The sequence below is a fragment of the Ooceraea biroi genome, chromosome 10 (genome assembly GCF_003672135.1).
Source record: "Ooceraea biroi isolate clonal line C1 chromosome 10, Obir_v5.4, whole genome shotgun sequence".
NCBI classification, from domain to species: domain Eukaryota; kingdom Metazoa; phylum Arthropoda; class Insecta; order Hymenoptera; family Formicidae; genus Ooceraea; species Ooceraea biroi.
In genome coordinates, this window is record NC_039515.1 from 1,117,720 (window position 1) to 1,134,269 (window position 16,550).

The following is a 16,550-nucleotide window of genomic DNA, read 5'->3' on the forward strand; positions in this document are numbered from 1 at the left end:
ATTTAAAAAAAAAGTATTAGCCAACAAAACTTTTAATTAGGCCAACAATGACCAACAGACGATTCGTAAAATCAAAACTTAAAAAAGTAAAAGTTACCCGGCTAACTTCCCGGAGGTACACAGGATGCGGCAAAGCTTGCGCGCGACGGAGTTGGTGCGATAGCCAATCAAATCTTTGTGAATCGAATTTTGTTTTTCATTATTTCCGGAAAAGCAAACATTCGATTGGCTATCGTGCCAACTTCCGCCGCGTTGCCGCTGTGCCGCGTTCTGTGTGCAGGAGCCCTAAAGAGTCACTATGGCGGGACTCTAGATGGCGCTGTAGATCGCAATTTCCTAAAGTCACTAAATAGATAAAGTACCGCAATCGTCCGCCATTTTAATTCCAACTACACGGTGTTTTCATCACAATTATGTTCTCTTCACATCTATCACAATATGTAACCTTTCTCAATGGAGATACAACGCAACGCTGCTTCGTAGAATTGCACTTAGTGTGTTGATAAGTTGCATGTTTGCACTAAATACACTTCCAACGCCATTTTTATTCCACGTATTTTACCACGGATTGCGGTACTTTATCAATCTAGTGACTTTACAATTTCCGATGTTGGCACCAACAGGAAACGCAGTAAGCGACATTACGTGTTGTCTCTTGATATATTCGTGGGTTGCTGATCCTTTTCGTGTTCTCACCGCGTGATCGGAGGTAGGTTCCGCCGTAGTTTTCTGTAATTTAGAGAAAAAAACGTATTTCACTGCGTATTATTTCGTTCATTCGCATGTGCTATCGCGATTGTGCATCGGTTCTCCGTTAATTCGCGGTGCATTACTCCGTATATTCACGAAACGATATATGTGCAGTCGCGAACACATGGTCGAGTGCGAGAAACGTGCTTTCTCGATGCAAACACCTTTGTATGCGTGACTGCGGCATTCTGCAATTAAGGGAACGTTTCATTGCAAATGCACTTGGCTGCGATTTGCGATACGATTACCGCGATCGATGGAGGAACTCGCTAAATCGATCCACTGAGATCAATACCGCTCGCCGTTTTATTTTGACCGACACGTTGATCGGGCATCCTCCATTTCCCTTCAGCGCTGTTAACCTATTCAGTGGTCAGTAGAGTATCGCGTGCCGACGTAATTTCGTAGATGCAAGATTATGGGAGTAGAATATATGTTTCAAGTGTGACATCTTGGTACTTATATTTAATAGAGAAACCTATATTTATCGAATTATTGATTCGATGTGTGGTAGGTAGGTACAGTACTAAGCCTAAGGCTTGTCAAGTTATACATGGTACATTAAAATAATGATAAATAATTATTCGAGATTATATAAACAGCAGAAATGACATAGATCTCGCGTGTGGAGTCATCAAGATTCATTGCGTAATTCACATAGCGCACTTTTTTTCAGAGATTAATTTTATATGAGAGCAAAAATCTACAAGCAAAATGCCGCAGAACGAATACATTGAGAGGCATCGTAAGTTGTACGGTCGTCGCCTGGACTATGAGGAGAGGAAAAGGAAGAGAGAGGCACGTGCGCCTCACAAACGAGCGGAGCAGGCCCGTAAATTGCGCGGTTTAAAGGCCAAGATATTCAACAAGGAGCGACGCAATGAGAAGATTCAAATGAAAAAGAAGATCAAGGCCCACGAACAGAAGAGGGTCAAAGAAAAGTCCGAGAAGCCGGAGGATGGTGCGAAGCCTGCCTACCTTCTGGATCGTGCTGTTGCCAACAGAGCCAAGGTTCTGTCCAACATGATAAAGCAAAAGCGCAAGGAGAAAGTTGGCAAATGGGAAGTTCCGATACCTAAAGTCAGGGCACAGTCAGAGTCGGAAGTTTTCAAAGTAGTGAGAAGCGGCAAGACGAAACGGAAGTCTTGGAAGAGAATGGTGACCAAGGTGACCTTCGTCGGAGAGAATTTTACGAGGAAACCACCGAAATTTGAGAGATTCATCAGGCCGATGGCACTTAGATTCAAAACTGCGCATGTCTCTCACCCTGAGCTCAAGGCAACGTTCTCTCTTCCGATCATTGGTGTCAAGAAAAATCCGAGCTCTCCTATGTACACGAGCTTAGGCGTCATCACTAAGGGAACTGTCATTGAAGTAAATATCTCGGAATTGGGTCTTGTAACGAGCTCGGGCAAGGTCGTCTGGGGAAAGTACGCGCAAGTTACGAACAACCCCGAGAATGACGGGTGTATCAATGCTGTCTTGCTTGTATAAATCTTATTATTTGTATAAGATTATTAACTCTTTATATTTTTATTGTAATGATTATTTCAGAAATAAAATTATTGACGTCTTACGTATTTACAGAAATCATGGTGTATTTCAGAATTATTGCTCCATTGCCCTCATTTTTTTGTGAAACAATCGAGAGAATCGTCTTTGGAACTGATGTCGCACTGGTGATACTAGTTCCGAATATATTTTATTATCGATGCGTAATCTCAGTGTTCAGTGAATATATTGTATTTGAGTTGATCTCAATGAAGAGCGACACTTTTAGAATTCTTAAAGAATTCTCTTCTGAATTGTGTTTCGAGCGCAAAGTTGAGTGTTTTCCGCATGCGAATGAACGAAATCAATTCTTTTCAAAATGATGTCTGATTTTTTAGTATTCTTATTTATAAGATTTATTGTAAAACTTGAGTTTTATCAAAATGAATGATTAACATGTTACAGAATCGCTGATCATGCAGATCTTTGTGAAAACTCTCACGGGGAAGACCATCACCCTCGAGGTCGAGGCATCGGACACGATCGAAAATGTGAAGGCGAAAATTCAAGACAAGGAAGGTGAAAAAACTTTGCACACGGAGAACCATTAACCGAATTTGTTAAAAATAAATAAAATAAATAAAATAAGAAATAGTGCACGCGATGATTTACTATCGTTGAAATGCAACGTTCACTACAATTAATTTTTTTAAAGATTAAGATTTTAAGATTTTTTTTTAAATTAAAGAATTATTTTAAAGATATTTTGATAAAGATGTTTTATTGTTTCAGGAATTCCACCGGATCAACAACGATTGATCTTCGCGGGCAAGCAATTGGAAGGTGATAGAACCCTTTCGGATTACAATATCCAGAAGGAATCTACTCTGCACTTGGTGCTGCGCTTGCGAGGTGGTGCGAAGAAGCGCAAGAAGAAGAATTACTCCACTCCCAAGAAAATCAAGCACAAAAAGAAGAAGGTCAAGCTTGCCGTGTTGAAATATTACAAGGTAATGACCATTTGTCTCCCCTCTCTCTATGTATTCTCTCTTGAAGTATCTATTATCTGAAGGAATCTCTGTTGTAAGCAACGCGATGCGGCTATCACTTATAATTCAATAAAATGTAAAACGTTGTTTATATAGGTCGATGAAAATGGAAAAATCCATCGCTTAAGACGGGAGTGCCCCATGGAGCAGTGCGGTGCCGGTGTATTCATGGCAGCGATGGAAGATCGCCATTACTGCGGCAAATGTGGATACACGCTTGTATTCAATAAACCGGAGGATAAATAAATTCCTATAAATCTATTTCCACGTATACATTTTATAAATGCTACGTCTTGTTACATGTGTCTCAATCTTCTTTTATTTGATTAAATAGTTTAATCAAATGTATCATCTCGTTCTTTTTCTAAGCGTTTGCCTGGCACCATAAATATCACGTGAACGTGAACGTGAACCCGATGATTCTCGAGAAGTGATTCTTGATGATTTCAGAACAAATAGGTTTTTATTTCATTAATAGTTTCACGAGGAATTCATTCTAAAAATCATCTATTATTTCTCGTAACACATTACTTGACAATATATGCTTAAATATAATGTAAAGCAAGTTTACATTCAATATACTATACAGTAAATACTGAAACCGTTAACATTAACGTAACAGTTGTAATTGATCCACAAAACTGTACATATCATATATAGCATATCCTATGGAACTATTGCGACAGCCTTGAAATAATATCGAGAAAGATACACATGATTTTTAACAATTCGTAGATGCCCCTTTGCACGTTTAAAATTCCCGAATGCAAATATCTTACACACTTAAAACTTGTGTTGTGTTCTGCCGACTATTTAACAGATCAGATTTTTACATCTCCGATTTTCTTCGCCGGTCTTCGCCGGTGTGCGCGTTTAGACTCTTTAAGCTTGGCTTCAACACCGAGAACATCTTTTCTGTTGCAGTGGGATGGATGCTCATCTGCAGTTCCGTTAAAGATTCTTCTGTCTTTTGAGGAAAGATTGAGACAAAACATTAATTGATATCAAATTTAAAATCTCACACACACACACACACACATATAAAATCAATATTTTTTTATTTGTGATATTTGTAGCGTTCTATTTGAAAGCGCTTACTTGTCTAAGCAATTGTGCAGCTGTGTGTAAAACCCTTTGCCATTTCCTCATTTCCACGTTGTGCAAACTTTCTTGTTGCTGCAAGAGATTGATCCAGTCCTCTTCAGTCTTTGGTGTGTTTCTGAAAACAGAAATATACGTAATATAAATAGGAAAAATAATGCATGGCAGCTTTGTATTTGTTCTTTCATGTGTGAAAAAACACAAAATCTTGAGACGCATTACTTGAGGACATGTAGATCCATAATGGTATATGCAGCAGCCTCTTCCAATCCCCATAATTTATAATACAACAAGCCATTGATCACCATTAAGCACAATACAGCCACCAGTAACATTGAGCTGAGAATCATATTGGTATCGCTTCTAGAGCTAGCAGCTACAGAGGAAGAGAAATTCATCAATTTGCCAGCAATAACTCTCGTATGAAATAACGATAACTTGCTTACATAAATCTGTAAATTGTAGAGAGAAAAGAAAGAAACCGTTTGTACTACTTTACCGTGAGCGTGAGGCAGATTCGAAGGTGAAATTTGATGATTCGCGGATATGTGCTCGGAAGCGTGTGTCTGCAATGTAGAACCTACGCCTGCCGCGCGCCGTCGCTTTCGACCCTTTCGCTTTCCTCCGCTTCCGCTACCTTCCTCGCACTCCACTGTCAACGCTTTTACTAAACTACTGAAGTACTCCTCTAGGCCTGCCCAACAATTCTTCTCAATCACACCTATTTAAGAGCATCTTGTCAGTTTATTGCGTTCTCAACTTTTTTTTTCATGTATGAGAGAGAGAGAGAGAGTCGAATATCTGTGCACTTACTCTTCATGAAACCCCACACACTCTTTTTGTACTTGATTTGCGAGAAAATCGTGAGACTTGTCTCATTCTCGGAAACATTACTCATACAATAATGCGTCAAAACGCTGAAGGAATCGGCATAAGGTATACCGGCGTTAGCGCTTTCCACATCGATGCAGTAAAGGTGGCCCGGCCTACTGCACGGTAACATCACCTGCGTAAACAAGATCACATTTTGAGGAATAAAATTTATACGCATCAATTTGTGTAAAATTACCCACGCAGCATTCAACAGTATTGGATTATTACTTTGATAAGAATTTAATTTTTACCTGCGTTTCCGTAACTTGCGAGGTCCTCGGGCCAATGGCTTGAGTCAAGGATATCGTGAACGAAAGGGTTCTCATCTTTTGACCAGTTGGATTTTGCGTCCACGCGGATTGTATCAAATCTACATAAACGAAAGTGGTAAAAAAGATTGGCAGAAGTAGCACTAGATGTTAATTCGTATCGCTTGTTATCATAATCGCGTACACACACGCACACAACACTATACAATGTTAGCACACATACGCAACTGTGGAAAAGCCAAATAGCGCGAATAATCGTTTTAAAGTTATTACGCGTGAGGATTATACTCGAGACGACTTTTCAAGTTATGTCTTCTAGCTTCCTTTTTTTACGATTCTCGAAAATGTTTCAAATATCGTTCCTCGGCGATAGATGCGATAACGAAAATATTAATTTGTTACCAGTGGTCTTGCGAGCAGTATGAAAATCTAAGAAGAATTTCGAATTTGTAAAGAGCAGGGTGAACAGCTGGTCGATGTGAATAGGCAATGTCGCTTTATTAACTTGCCGACCTTCATGCAGGGAGGTACAGACCATGGTGCTCCGTATGTTCATTTTCACTGGAACAAGCATTATCAAACGACCGTTTGTTACGTGCTGCTGCATACAGTAATAGAGTGTGAATAGCATTTATACATATATATATATATTTTTTTATAAAAATCACAGATCCTATCATAGTATCTATAGCACTTTATTATAGTGTACGTTTTCGTGTATATCATATAACGTATCCTTTAATTTATCTCTGTCTGTGATTGTGATTTAAATTAGTTTGGATAAGAAAGTCAGGATAAGAAAGTAAATGTTAATGGCATGTATATCTGCAAGAGACGGGAAAATGCAAACGCTTCAAGAATTAATCGTCCGAGATGCATGTTCTATACGAACATTGTGTACGTTTCTCGTGTCTTTTTTGCGAAAAATTCTCCCGTTGCTTTATTTCTCTTTCCAATATTTCTGATCATGATATTTACACCAAGCGTTGCACGGCATTTCAGCGGAAATTTTCGACGAGATTAAAACAGTAATGCAGTGGGATTCCACTTTAATGGTTATTACTTACAGCCGTGTTTTTCGGCTTCGCTTTCCGTCGTGTCGCTTAAATCCGTTGGATCAAGTTCCGGCTTGGGTATCGGCGGAGCTGGTGGCTGAATCTGAGATTCAGCAACAGGCTCGCCAGCAGAAACGAGATCCGCAACTGGGGCCGCCGTGTTCTCCATAGCGGCTACTTCAGCCTTTTCATTTTCAGATTAAAGAGAAATAAGTAAAAAATTCGATTAATATTACGATTCGTTGCCAGCTAATTCTAGTTGACGCAATATTATTCTTTCAGCATTTATTAACTAATTATCAGTATTTATTAACTATTAACTTTCTTTCAGCATTTATTAACTAATTATCAGTATTTATTAACTATTAACTTTCTTTCAACAATAAGAGCAAGAAGCTTAGATCGACAGCTCGTAAAACATGAGAAATATGGAAACAGTTGCTTACTTCGGAGAAGGATTCTATGGAGAGACGAGTCGACAACTTGTCGTCATCCGCCGCAGGTAACGGTGGCACGTAATCTTCGTCATCGGACGTCAAGCCCAATTCATCGCCGTAGCAAGCGTGTACAAGCTGCCGCATTTCAGCCATACTCATTGGCTGGAAACAACGCAAAATTCATTATAGGAGAAACGTAGAACCGCTAAGATGCAGAGTGCTAATTACGCATAGTTGGCACAACATATCTAACAAAACATTTCACTCTTGATTTCTATTTTGATTGTTTTGTGGATGTCTGAATCTAAAGCTATAGCTTGTGCGCAGCACAGCGATTCGTTAAGTAGACTCTGGCTTTTTTGTGGCTTTTTCCCCACCCCTCGCTTTCCCCCGCCCAACAAGGGTTCTTTGGTTTGTTTATTCGCATGCACATCTCGAGATTTGGATATTCTTTCGAGGAGATAAATGAGAAAGATTTCTATGCAGTTAGTTGTATAATAATATGATGCATACCTCGCCAATGAGAGCATTTTGCCAAACGCGAAACAACATCACATACGTTTTATCTCTCGCTCCAAACGATGTTAGGAAGAACTTGTCAGTAACGGTGCATATCAGGATAGCATTCGGGATGACAAGCGCAGTTTTTTCTTTGGTAATGGATGTAACGTCTTTCCAACGTAAGGAGACCAATGTCTCCCACATAAATATATTAGCATAAAAACACACATAGTTTTGAGACACATAAAGTCTACCATGTACCAATATTTCACGCTGCAGAGCACAAGAATAATCTAAAAGTTACAACGCTAAATTAGTTGAATCCTAGAATGTTAATTCAGCATGTTCATTTCAGGAGCGTAATGGGTTTGTAAGACTGTTAATTCGCCATGACAAGGGGCTAAAAAATGTAGCGTAATACAGTCTCGTGTACGAGAGGGTGAGCACTCTTGAGATAACAACACTTACCTACCACCAATTTCTCATCATCGGGCACGTCTTTAAATATTCGCTTAAAGTCCTCGGAACGAGATTTATATGTGGGATAAAGCACATTATACCAGGACGACTTCTTCTTGCTGCGATCGCTGCCACGCGACTCTTTTTTGCCCTCGTGGGACGAGCTCTTGCCGAGCTCTGCCGAATCGGACGATCTGCTTATCAAATTCTGTAAATTTAACAGAAAATTTGAAGGGGAAATAATTATCATCACGATACAAGCTGGGGCCTGGATTGAATGCTTTTGCATTACAATTTGAAATGAAAGTGTACCTGAGACAGCTGATCCTCCGACTTGTTTGTACGAAGCGACTCTTTGGCCGAAGAATCAGAGTTCAACCTGGAATACTCTCGCCTGGAATGGGCTCTAGGACTGGGACGTGGGGATAAGTTGGGACTGGACACAGGACTGCTACGCTCGACGGCAGAGCCAACCGGTGACTCCTGAGTCTGATTATCCACGGGTGCAACGTTACCCAAATTATTTTGACTGCTCAAGCTCGAAGAATTGATGCTACTGATTACCTCGTGGCTAGATATCAACAGATTCTCCACAGATTTGTTCCTGTGATGAAAGATGAAGGAGCAAGTGTCAAGTGTGAACATGAGGCCAACAGAACTAAACTCTCACTAGCGAAATGGTACTTACATGCTTGATACTGGATACTTCTGAACCGTCTCCGTCTCAAAGTGCACGAGTCACGCGGTGCTGTTAACGTCCACGCTTTCGTGGCTGGAGCTGTCGAACATTGAAAGCTTTTTCAGAGGGTCTCGCCGACGAGTCTACAGGTCGGGGAATAGATGTAGAGTACCACGGCGCCAGGTTACGGGATGGATAGCGTATATTGTAGCGTATAAGCGACGTGCGATCGTTAGTATGCATTTAGTTGGCGGACAGAGCGTTTATCCACACATTGGACACTGGTATTTCCGCCTACCGCGATAAGAGAGACACATTTCAGATAAAGAACAGTCGCGCGTCCCTGTGCCAGGTACTGCTCGCTTCATGTCGCGCTAGCTCGACGACAACTGCGGGACATTGCCGTGTTACGCTTCCTAGCCGCTCATTTCCCGCCCGACTGACCGTGACATCGAAGCACTCTTTCCTCGCAAAAGCTGGCTCGGACTACCTGCAGACACCACAAAAACAGTAGTCATTTGCGTTCGAAATTGCTGCGGTACGATGCATCGATCATGGAGCATGCAAGAAGGGAAGAAGCAGAAGTAATACACGCTTGAGAAACGCAACGGTTAGGTTAGGTTAAGGAGAGCGTATCTTAAAAAACGAATTTGATACGTACGAGTTGCGAACTTGCGACTGCAAACCAATTATAAACGATTGCTCAAACTCGCGCAACAATTACTGCGGTTTTGATTCATCGATGGCTTGAGTAACGCGTGGACAAATTCGACACGAGCAGCTGAGAACGATTCTGCTGGCGACATCTAAGAAGTCTCGTTTTCCTCTCTATAGATTTTCTAGTTTTTATGACTATTTTTGAATTATCTTGTAACGGCTACACAAAAACTTTATACAAAGCGCGAATAGTAGTGATGTATATATGTGTGTGTGTATATATACATATTCATATACTATTTATACTACATGCTTTGTCATTTTGTCCTTTGTGTTGCAATTTTCCGTTATAACAAGAAACGAATAACATTGCGTGCATTACTGTACGCACACCACATTACCGAAATAATGTTGAGAGATTGGCAGTCCAGTTGACATTGTATCCTCTTTTTTTCTTTCAAATAAAACGGAAGAAATAAGGAGTGTCTCGAAACATTTTTTCCTAATTTATCACGTTTTTCCGACATGTCGGTAATGTCAATCACGACTGTTTTTAAATATCATCTAACTGATGACATTTTCGCGTCGGAGTGCGGCAGTCACTCCAGGATCCTATTAACCATTGACATGGACGCACATGCATGTTGCGTGTTATTGATAGCGAGCATTCCGAAGGGGACAGTCGTCAGGTGCACAACGATTGTCCCGAGTTCTTTTTTCAACTTGTTATTTCGTATTTCGTATTTAACTCACTTTTGCAATTGGCCATATCGAACCTGAAAGGGATCGGGTGCCATTAAACACTAAGAAGAAGAAGTGTTATTGATAGCGATAGTACTGAATACCTACTTGGAAACGTTAAAAATCAGAAGACAGAAATTAAATAATTCAACAAAATATTATTCCAAATATACAGGTTTGCATATGTACAAATTTTTGTACTACTTGACTTTGTATAAGATATCTCTAATTAATAATTGCATCTTATATCTTTATATCAGCTATATCTTTAGTTACTTTTGTAGCCTCGTCCTTGTCTTCTTCCCGCTCTTCAGAATCCGTATCACTTTGTGGAAAATCAGGAAGCGCTAGAGAGACAAAAGTTCTTCATTATATCAAAACAAAAATACAACAATTTAATATGAAAAAAGTGCTAATATGGTGAAATATTCTTACCAAGCCTATCCAGTCTTTCTTGTCTGGCTTTCTCTAGAAACTTTTCTTGTACTGTAATCACTTCTTCGCTATTTGCGCAAAGAGCATAGCTTTCCAATAATTCACTGTTTAATTCCAAGAACGAGTGTCCCCAAGAAAACTTCCCGAGATAGAGTTTGGCCTCGTCAGGATAACCAGTTATGAATAAAGTAGCTGCTATAGCTTCGACGCAACTCAATTCGCAAGGTTTCCCATAATTTATTGGATTAGCAGCGACGAAAAATGGTAGGAGACGAGGATGGGGCGTCTTCATTCTATTGAACGGAGTATCGTCCAGGCGTGCCCAACTGCAATCCACAACCGCGCAACCGTATTCTTGTACAATTTCGCGATCAGTTGGATTCACACACTGCAATGCATTATTTGTCATTGGTACCAGGCGTGAGGTTTTCTTTTTTATCATCTACCTTCTTGCCAATCGGAGTGAGACACAAGCCTGGAAATCGAGCACCTAGTCGCAGTACTTTTATCAAGCCATGCCTTGCCAGTTTTCTGCCACTGCACTTTTTTGGGTCGCAGTGCTCCATGTCCCACATAGCCACCGGAAACGGAATTACCCATTCGTTTGCTGATTCTGCAAGTTAAGTTTAGAATCCCAGTCATCGTTACTAAACGTGAAATTCGCGAAATTCAGTCGTCTAACCTGCTTCATCATCCTTGTCAGATCCTCTGTCCATCTCTTGCGAGTATCTTTGCTCCTTGCAAAGAACATGTCGCGGTCTTTTTTCCAATAATTTGCTCTTGTTTTTGTTCTTCTTTCCGCGCGCCGACATTTTTCGGGTATTTGGAACGTAACGTTTTCCTTATAAGCATTCAGCGAAATTTGACTCCAATTATTTACCTTCTCGCACGTTGATACTCATGGACATCTGTCTGCATTTCTTGCGCGCCATCACACGTCGAAACACGGGCACTGTGGACCAAGATAGTCAACTCCCGTGTTAAAATATTTGCACATTTCTGCATGAAATGTCGATAAAGAAAAAGAAACGATAAGAAAAGAAAATACATATTAACATATTTGGAAATATTTTTTATTAATTTATTTAAAGGAACAATTATCTTCTTTATATAAAAAATTTCCATGCAGCAAACCATACTTCATTTTTCTCTCATCACATGAGAAACGTTATTTATTCGTTGCACGCTTCGCGCGAATGCTTTGAAAGTTCGACGAGCGTCGCGTTTCCATATGACAATTGAGAAACTATTATCATTCCGATATTAGTCGGTGTTGGGAACAGTATACCAAAAAGTAAAGTGAATAATAATATCGAATGTTATATTTCTATCGAGTTGAGTGAAGTGCGGAAGGGCCTTTTTGATATGTGACGTCCCTGAGCGCGCGAAATTTTGACAAGCTGATTGGTGAACTTTAAACTTTTCCCATTTAAAAACTGTAGTAGCCTCGACATTTTAGTATTAGGATTTTCGTCTCCAAATGAACTTAGAAATCTATTATTAACGGTTATACGGTAGGTCTGGGACATATATTATTGATATTTTATTTTTACGCAATTTTTATTATAATTTTAGATATAGTAATATTCTATAGTTTGTTTTGACCTCGAGGAAATGCCGCACAGAATGAAAACAAGGGCGTTGCTCGTTCATGAGAACTATCAAATCCATCCGATAGTTTCATTGGTGGCCGATCCACACCTGAAGAAATGGAGCGATCGTATTGTAAGCCCGGTTTTATAGACATTTCGTGTATGACAAATACTGCATGTTTTTCTTCAGAGTTCAACGTTTGTACCTGAAATGAAATTAGAAAGTATCATAAGCAAATAATTAAAGTTAACATAGTTAACAATAGTTATTATGAATAGGAAAAACAATAATTATAATACTAACTTTTATTTTTAACAATTTGCTGTCCGGCATCACGTTGGTGTCGCGTGCAATGCTTGCAGGTAAGTGCCAGTGGCACCACGTAGGTGTCGTGTGCAGATCAACTTATAGAGACCCTTTAATCAGACTTAATGTGATTTTTATGTTTTACTACGGTATATTGTAATTACAATATAAACAATCTCGCGAAATGTGCCGGCGGCAGACAAAAGTATTTGTATCACAGGTGCGGACGTCAAAGTGTTAATACTTGTAGGAAATCTTTTAAAATACCTGGCTTAGATTTGAAGCCTCGTATGTGATGTTGTATTGTTCGAATGCTCGGATAAGGCAAATTTTGTTGACATATCTCCTCATAACCTTTTGATCCACAGGCTACATACAATTTCAATGCTTTATCCAACGTCTCAGTGGACCACGATGCTCCTCTTTGTGTATTATTTAAGATCAAGTTTATTTGATCGTCTGCAAATATTTTTTCCAAAATTACATTTCTTTGTTGTAGCTTTCTTTTTAATTCACTGCATTGCCGCAACGTTTTCCTCAATGTTATTTGCAAATGTTTGATTTGTTCTTTTTCACTCATCGTATTTGTAGTGTCTCTTGATATGTCCTCATTGGTTGTTCTAGTATTGCTTGTTTCGGTATAGGTTACAGAATTGGTTGGTCCAGTATGAATTACTTCAGAATTGGTTATTTCAGTATAGTTGCCTATGTATATTAATTGCCATTTGAGTAAATTACATTACAGTAATACATATGAGATTATAAGAAAACAACTCAAGTATTCTGCATCGTTTTCTTATATGAGTAGTATTGGAATGTGTAAAACTTACGAGATTCTAAATCCTCTACATCATTGGAATATTTAGCTTTTTTAGCTTTCTCTTCCTTTTCTTTCTTTATCTTACGCTTTTGTAATAAAGTCGATATTACACATGAGCGGAGCAATTTTCTTTCATCTTGGCGAGCTTGTTCGTATTGTCCGTCGTCAAAGTGCACCTGTAATATTTATTTCTTTATATTAGAGACCTATATAATCAGAGAGGCGAAATCACCTGATTTCAAGATGGCGGAGACGTTTTAGAAACGGATTAGTCTCTTATTTATTTTTTACAAAGTAAGAAGCAAGAAGAGTTTGGTGTTAATCCTCGAGAATGAAATGATGTGAGACCTCAGACAAAAGGTATTGTTGCTTGGTTGTCTGTACATATGTATGATCCGTTTCCACATTCATACATGGGGAAGATCTCTGGAAGACATTGGGGAGTGCTGATTCTTTCAGCTTTCTAGTACCATCTACTCTTATTTCTTCCCATGACGATGTATCGAAATGAAGCTGAAACATAATAGAATAGATTTAAGAACCACAGGAGATAATAAATGATGAAACAAACCATCAAAGTGGACAAATTAATGACATCTTACCTCACATAAACAGCTGTTGGTTTTTATTCTCCAACCTGGTTTTGTCTTCTGTACCAATTCAATCCACTGGCATCTTCGCTCTGGATTTTTAGGAAATCGTAGGAGAAGCTTGCCCTCGTTTTCCTTTGTTGAGCACCCCGATGCTACGCACACACGAACCATCTTTTCTAACGGCAGAATAAACATATCAAAACTTGTTTTCGAAATATAATTTTGTTTTGCAGAAACAACTTGCATTAAGAAAGAAGATTAGGAGGTTAGGTGTATTAAGGTGTATTAGGTGTACATCTTCATATCACATCGTATAGAAAATGATTTCATGCTCAAAAAGAAAATCTTAGTATAAATTATAAGTACTGGAGATACAAACCTTTTTTAATGTGATGTGTAGTTTTCACCTAGCTTAAATTCGTGAATTCGTGAGTTTCTAGTTTCTTATGTTTTCAATCACTGTCACTCTGTGGGCTCAATATGGCTCCACCAATCAGGAACTAGACGTCGATTTCGTCTCTCTGATTATGAGTGGCCTTCAGTTGGACACAGTATAATTGGACACAGCCAATCAAATTAATCAAATCTAACCTAACCTAACTAAACTCAGCAATTTGATTGGCTTGTGTCCAATTGCATCGTGTGCAACTGAACCGCTCCCTCTGACTGATGTCTGTGTTCGGAAACATCACCCGAGTGCCCCAGTGTATTATTTTATCCTTGTTGTTCAGCGAATGAACAACAAGGATAAAATGATACACTGGGGCACTCGGGTGATGTTTCCGAACGCAGCCTATATAGGTCTCTAATTTATATACATATATTTCTGATATATTGCAATACACAATGTTTCAGATATGATTATACCTCATTAAGTGTACCTCACAAATTGCAGCATTTGCTGACAATGAGCTTTTTCCACTGAATTTTAACCAGGTTTCGCATCTTTCTTTATTCTTTTCGCCTGATGAAATGCAAAATAAGCGAAAACCTTTCTTTCTCACTGCGATTTTTACATCCTTCTACACAGCAATTGGCATGTTTTTCGATATTTTACTTTAGTCACACAAACACTTTTTAGATTTCATACATCTTAGGATTCAGGTTAGAAAAGTGGGGAGGGTATCAATTGCCCACAGTGCAGTTGCGTACATGGCGCAAATAAATTACATCCATACAAACTGCAGTACGTTCAATAATTGCAAGACGGAGATAAACTTTTATCCGAAACAGTTTTTTCTAAAATGTATAGTTTTCGTAAAATTTATAATTTCGTAAAAGTTACTAACCTTTTGATAAACTTTGCATGTATATCAAATCGTTATCCTGGCAGCACAAAACAAAAACGAATCGCCGAACTATGCATGTCTATGACAGTATGCCGCGATTTGAGTTAAAAGTTAAAGTTACTGGCATTACTCCTTGTCGGGGACGACTTCATAAACTGCTACGGACTGTTATAACAAAAGATGTAAAGAAAAAAAGATGTGTGGCAACGTCACACGGTGTTCCCAAGCGGTCACCCATCCAAGTACTAACCGTGCCCAACATTGCTTAACTTCAGTGATCGGACGAGAACTGGTGCTTTCAATGTGGTATGGACGTTGCCTGACGAAACACGTTTTTTTTATGAAGAAATTGTACAACTTCAAAGAAAATTAAAAAAAAAGTTGGAACATGACAACGTCACACGGTGTTCCCAAGCGGTCACCCATCCAAGTACTAACCGTGCCCAACATTGCTTAACTTCAGTGATCGGACGAGAACTGGTGCTTTCAATGTGGTATGGACGTTGCCTGACGAAACATGTTTTTTTACGAAGAAATGTACAACTTCAAAGAAAATTAAAAAAAAAGTTGGAACATGACAACGTCACACGGTGTTCCCAAGCGGTCACCCATCCAAGTACTAACCGTGCCCAACATTGCTTAACTTCAGTGATCGGACGAGAACTGGTGCTTTCAATGTGGTATGGACGTTACCTGACGAAACATGTTTTTTTTACGAAGAAATTGTACAACTTCAAAGAAAATTAAAAAAAAAGTTGAAATGTGGCAACGTCACACGGTGTTCCCAAGCGGTCACCCATCCAAGTACTAACCGTGCCCAACATTGCTTAACTTCAGTGATCGGACGAGAACTGGTGCTTTCAATGTGGTATGGACGTTGCCTGATGAAACATGTTTTTTTTACGAAGAAATTGTACAACTTCAAAGAAAATTAAAAAAAAAGTTGGAATGTGGCAACGTCACACGGTGTTCCCAAGCGGTCACCCATCCAAGTACTAACCGTGCCCAACATTGCTTAACTTCAGTGATCGGACGAGAACTGGTGCTTTCAATGTGGTATGGACGTTGCCTGACGAAACATGTTTTTTTACGAAGAAATGTACAACTTCAAAGAAAATTTAAAAAAAAGTTGGAACATGACAACGTCACACGGTGTTCCCAAGCGGTCACCCATCCAAGTACTAACCGTGCCCAACATTGCTTAACTTCAGTGATCGGACGAGAACTGGTGCTTTCAATGTGGTATGGACGTTGCCTGACGAAACATGTTTTTTTTACGAAGAAATTGTACAACTTCAAAGAAAATTAAAAAAAAAGTTGAAATGTGGCAACGTCACACGGTGTTCCCAAGCGGTCACCCATCCAAGTACTAACCGTGCCCAACATTGCTTAACTTCAGTGATCGGACGAGAACTGGTGCTTTCAATGTGGTATGGACGTTGCCTGACGAAA

The 16,550-nt window shown here is 39.4% G+C and overlaps 5 protein-coding genes and 7 non-coding genes across 22 annotated transcripts; 2 read left to right on the forward strand and 10 right to left on the reverse strand.

Moving 5' to 3' along the window:
• The first annotated feature begins 608 nt into the window (after positions 1-608).
• LOC105288101 (ubiquitin-40S ribosomal protein S27a) lies at positions 609-3,633 on the forward strand. The gene is made up of 4 exons (XM_011354101.3): positions 609-709; positions 2,707-2,820; positions 3,034-3,251; positions 3,387-3,633. The coding sequence occupies exons 2-4, from the start codon at positions 2,718-2,720 to the stop codon at positions 3,534-3,536; spliced, it is 471 nt and encodes a 156-aa protein (XP_011352403.1). The 5' UTR covers positions 609-709; positions 2,707-2,717; the 3' UTR covers positions 3,537-3,633.
• Positions 625-2,340, forward strand: LOC109610634 (ribosome biogenesis protein NSA2 homolog). Of its 2 annotated transcripts, none has more exons than XM_011354099.3 (2): positions 625-709; positions 1,427-2,340. In XM_011354099.3, the coding sequence occupies exon 2, from the start codon at positions 1,465-1,467 to the stop codon at positions 2,242-2,244; it is 780 nt and encodes a 259-aa protein (XP_011352401.1). In that variant the 5' UTR covers positions 625-709; positions 1,427-1,464; the 3' UTR covers positions 2,245-2,340. The 2 variants fall into 2 exon arrangements, with proteins under 2 accessions (XP_011352401.1, XP_011352402.1); XM_011354100.3 differs by lacking the exon at positions 625-709 and adding an exon at positions 725-1,264.
• A 147-nt stretch (positions 3,634-3,780) lies between the features above and the next one.
• Positions 3,781-9,463, reverse strand: LOC105288100 (GRAM domain-containing protein 1B). 3 transcript variants are annotated; one of them, XM_011354096.3, is made up of 14 exons: positions 9,326-9,463; positions 8,674-9,154; positions 8,298-8,589; positions 7,995-8,193; positions 7,539-7,819; positions 7,035-7,187; positions 6,601-6,772; positions 5,936-6,094; positions 5,516-5,634; positions 5,205-5,397; positions 4,891-5,112; positions 4,614-4,767; positions 4,389-4,509; positions 3,781-4,257 (listed from the first exon to the last, which is right to left on the reverse strand). In XM_011354096.3, coding segments are annotated over exons 2-14 (2,205 nt in total). In that variant the 5' UTR covers positions 8,676-9,154; positions 9,326-9,463; the 3' UTR covers positions 3,781-4,119. The 3 variants fall into 3 exon arrangements, with proteins under 3 accessions (XP_011352398.1, XP_011352399.1, XP_011352397.1); XM_011354097.3 differs by lacking the exon at positions 9,326-9,463 and having other exon boundaries at positions 8,674-8,763; positions 8,963-9,242; XM_011354095.3 differs by lacking the exon at positions 9,326-9,463 and having other exon boundaries at positions 8,674-9,242.
• A 737-nt stretch (positions 9,464-10,200) lies between these two features.
• On the reverse strand, positions 10,201-11,440 carry LOC113562844 (ribosome biogenesis protein TSR3 homolog). The gene is made up of 4 exons (XM_026973440.1): positions 11,180-11,440; positions 10,944-11,110; positions 10,498-10,885; positions 10,201-10,409 (listed from the first exon to the last, which is right to left on the reverse strand). Exons 1-4 carry the CDS (start codon positions 11,307-11,309, stop codon positions 10,306-10,308), a joined length of 789 nt encoding a protein of 262 aa, XP_026829241.1. The 5' UTR covers positions 11,310-11,440; the 3' UTR covers positions 10,201-10,305.
• A 598-nt stretch (positions 11,441-12,038) lies between these two features.
• Positions 12,039-15,189, reverse strand: LOC105288098 (THAP domain-containing protein 2). 8 transcript variants are annotated; one of them, XR_003407198.1, is made up of 7 exons: positions 15,099-15,186; positions 13,819-13,985; positions 13,565-13,729; positions 13,227-13,392; positions 12,664-13,101; positions 12,394-12,517; positions 12,039-12,295 (listed from the first exon to the last, which is right to left on the reverse strand). XR_003407198.1 is itself a non-coding variant. In XM_026973436.1 (7 exons), exons 3-7 carry the CDS (start codon positions 13,978-13,980, stop codon positions 12,276-12,278), a joined length of 951 nt encoding a protein of 316 aa, XP_026829237.1. In that variant the 5' UTR covers positions 14,189-14,345; positions 15,099-15,164; the 3' UTR covers positions 12,039-12,275. The 8 variants fall into 8 exon arrangements, 6 of the variants coding, with proteins under 6 accessions (XP_026829237.1, XP_026829236.1, XP_026829238.1 ...); XR_003407197.1 differs by having other exon boundaries at positions 12,394-12,506; positions 15,099-15,184; XM_026973436.1 differs by lacking the exon at positions 12,394-12,517 and adding an exon at positions 14,189-14,345 and having other exon boundaries at positions 13,819-13,980; positions 15,099-15,164.
• Positions 15,190-15,299: 110 nt separating this feature from the next.
• On the reverse strand, positions 15,300-15,418 carry LOC113562864. The gene has a single exon (XR_003407215.1). It is a non-coding gene; the product is annotated as a 5S ribosomal RNA (ribosomal RNA).
• Positions 15,419-15,487: 69 nt separating this feature from the next.
• LOC113562857 lies at positions 15,488-15,606 on the reverse strand. The gene has a single exon (XR_003407208.1). It is a non-coding gene; the product is annotated as a 5S ribosomal RNA (ribosomal RNA).
• A 67-nt stretch (positions 15,607-15,673) lies between these two features.
• Positions 15,674-15,792, reverse strand: LOC113562861. Its single transcript, XR_003407212.1, has one exon. It is a non-coding gene; the product is annotated as a 5S ribosomal RNA (ribosomal RNA).
• Positions 15,793-15,861: 69 nt separating this feature from the next.
• Positions 15,862-15,980, reverse strand: LOC113562870. The gene has a single exon (XR_003407221.1). It is a non-coding gene; the product is annotated as a 5S ribosomal RNA (ribosomal RNA).
• Positions 15,981-16,049: 69 nt separating this feature from the next.
• On the reverse strand, positions 16,050-16,168 carry LOC113562871. The gene has a single exon (XR_003407222.1). It is a non-coding gene; the product is annotated as a 5S ribosomal RNA (ribosomal RNA).
• Positions 16,169-16,235: 67 nt separating this feature from the next.
• LOC113562858 lies at positions 16,236-16,354 on the reverse strand. Its single transcript, XR_003407209.1, has one exon. It is a non-coding gene; the product is annotated as a 5S ribosomal RNA (ribosomal RNA).
• A 69-nt stretch (positions 16,355-16,423) lies between these two features.
• On the reverse strand, positions 16,424-16,542 carry LOC113562872. The gene has a single exon (XR_003407223.1). It is a non-coding gene; the product is annotated as a 5S ribosomal RNA (ribosomal RNA).
• Positions 16,543-16,550: the final 8 nt, after the last annotated feature.

Excerpts from the sequence above, each read along its gene's own strand:
- LOC109610634 (XM_011354099.3), top strand. The coding sequence starts at position 1,465 with ATGCCGCAGAACGAATACATTGAGAGGCATCGTAAGTTGTACGGTCGT.
- LOC105288101 (XM_011354101.3), top strand. The coding sequence starts at position 2,718 with ATGCAGATCTTTGTGAAAACTCTCACGGGGAAGACCATCACCCTCGAG. Across the intron at positions 2,821-3,033 it reads GAAAATTCAAGACAAGGAAG|GAATTCCACCGGATCAACAA; the intron begins GTGAAAAAACTT and ends TTATTGTTTCAG. Across the intron at positions 3,252-3,386 it reads CCGTGTTGAAATATTACAAG|GTCGATGAAAATGGAAAAAT; the intron begins GTAATGACCATT and ends TTGTTTATATAG.
- LOC113562844 (XM_026973440.1), bottom strand. The coding sequence starts at position 11,309 with ATGTCGGCGCGCGGAAAGAAGAACAAAAACAAGAGCAAATTATTGGAA. Across the intron at positions 11,111-11,179 it reads TGACAAGGATGATGAAGCAG|AATCAGCAAACGAATGGGTA; the intron begins GTTAGACGACTG and ends CTTAACTTGCAG. Across the intron at positions 10,886-10,943 it reads TCACTCCGATTGGCAAGAAG|TGTGTGAATCCAACTGATCG; the intron begins GTAGATGATAAA and ends AATGCATTGCAG.
- LOC105288098 (XM_026973433.1), bottom strand. Across the intron at positions 13,393-13,564 it reads AACAATACCTTTTGTCTGAG|GTGCACTTTGACGACGGACA; the intron begins GTCTCACATCAT and ends TAAATATTACAG. Across the intron at positions 13,102-13,226 it reads TGTAGAGGATTTAGAATCTC|GCAACTATACTGAAATAACC; the intron begins GTAAGTTTTACA and ends TAATATACATAG.
- LOC105288100 (XM_011354096.3), bottom strand. Across the intron at positions 7,188-7,538 it reads AAAATGCTCTCATTGGCGAG|CCAATGAGTATGGCTGAAAT; the intron begins GTATGCATCATA and ends CGTTGTTTCCAG. Across the intron at positions 4,768-4,890 it reads GAATCTGCCTCACGCTCACG|CTGCTAGCTCTAGAAGCGAT; the intron begins GTAAAGTAGTAC and ends CTTCCTCTGTAG.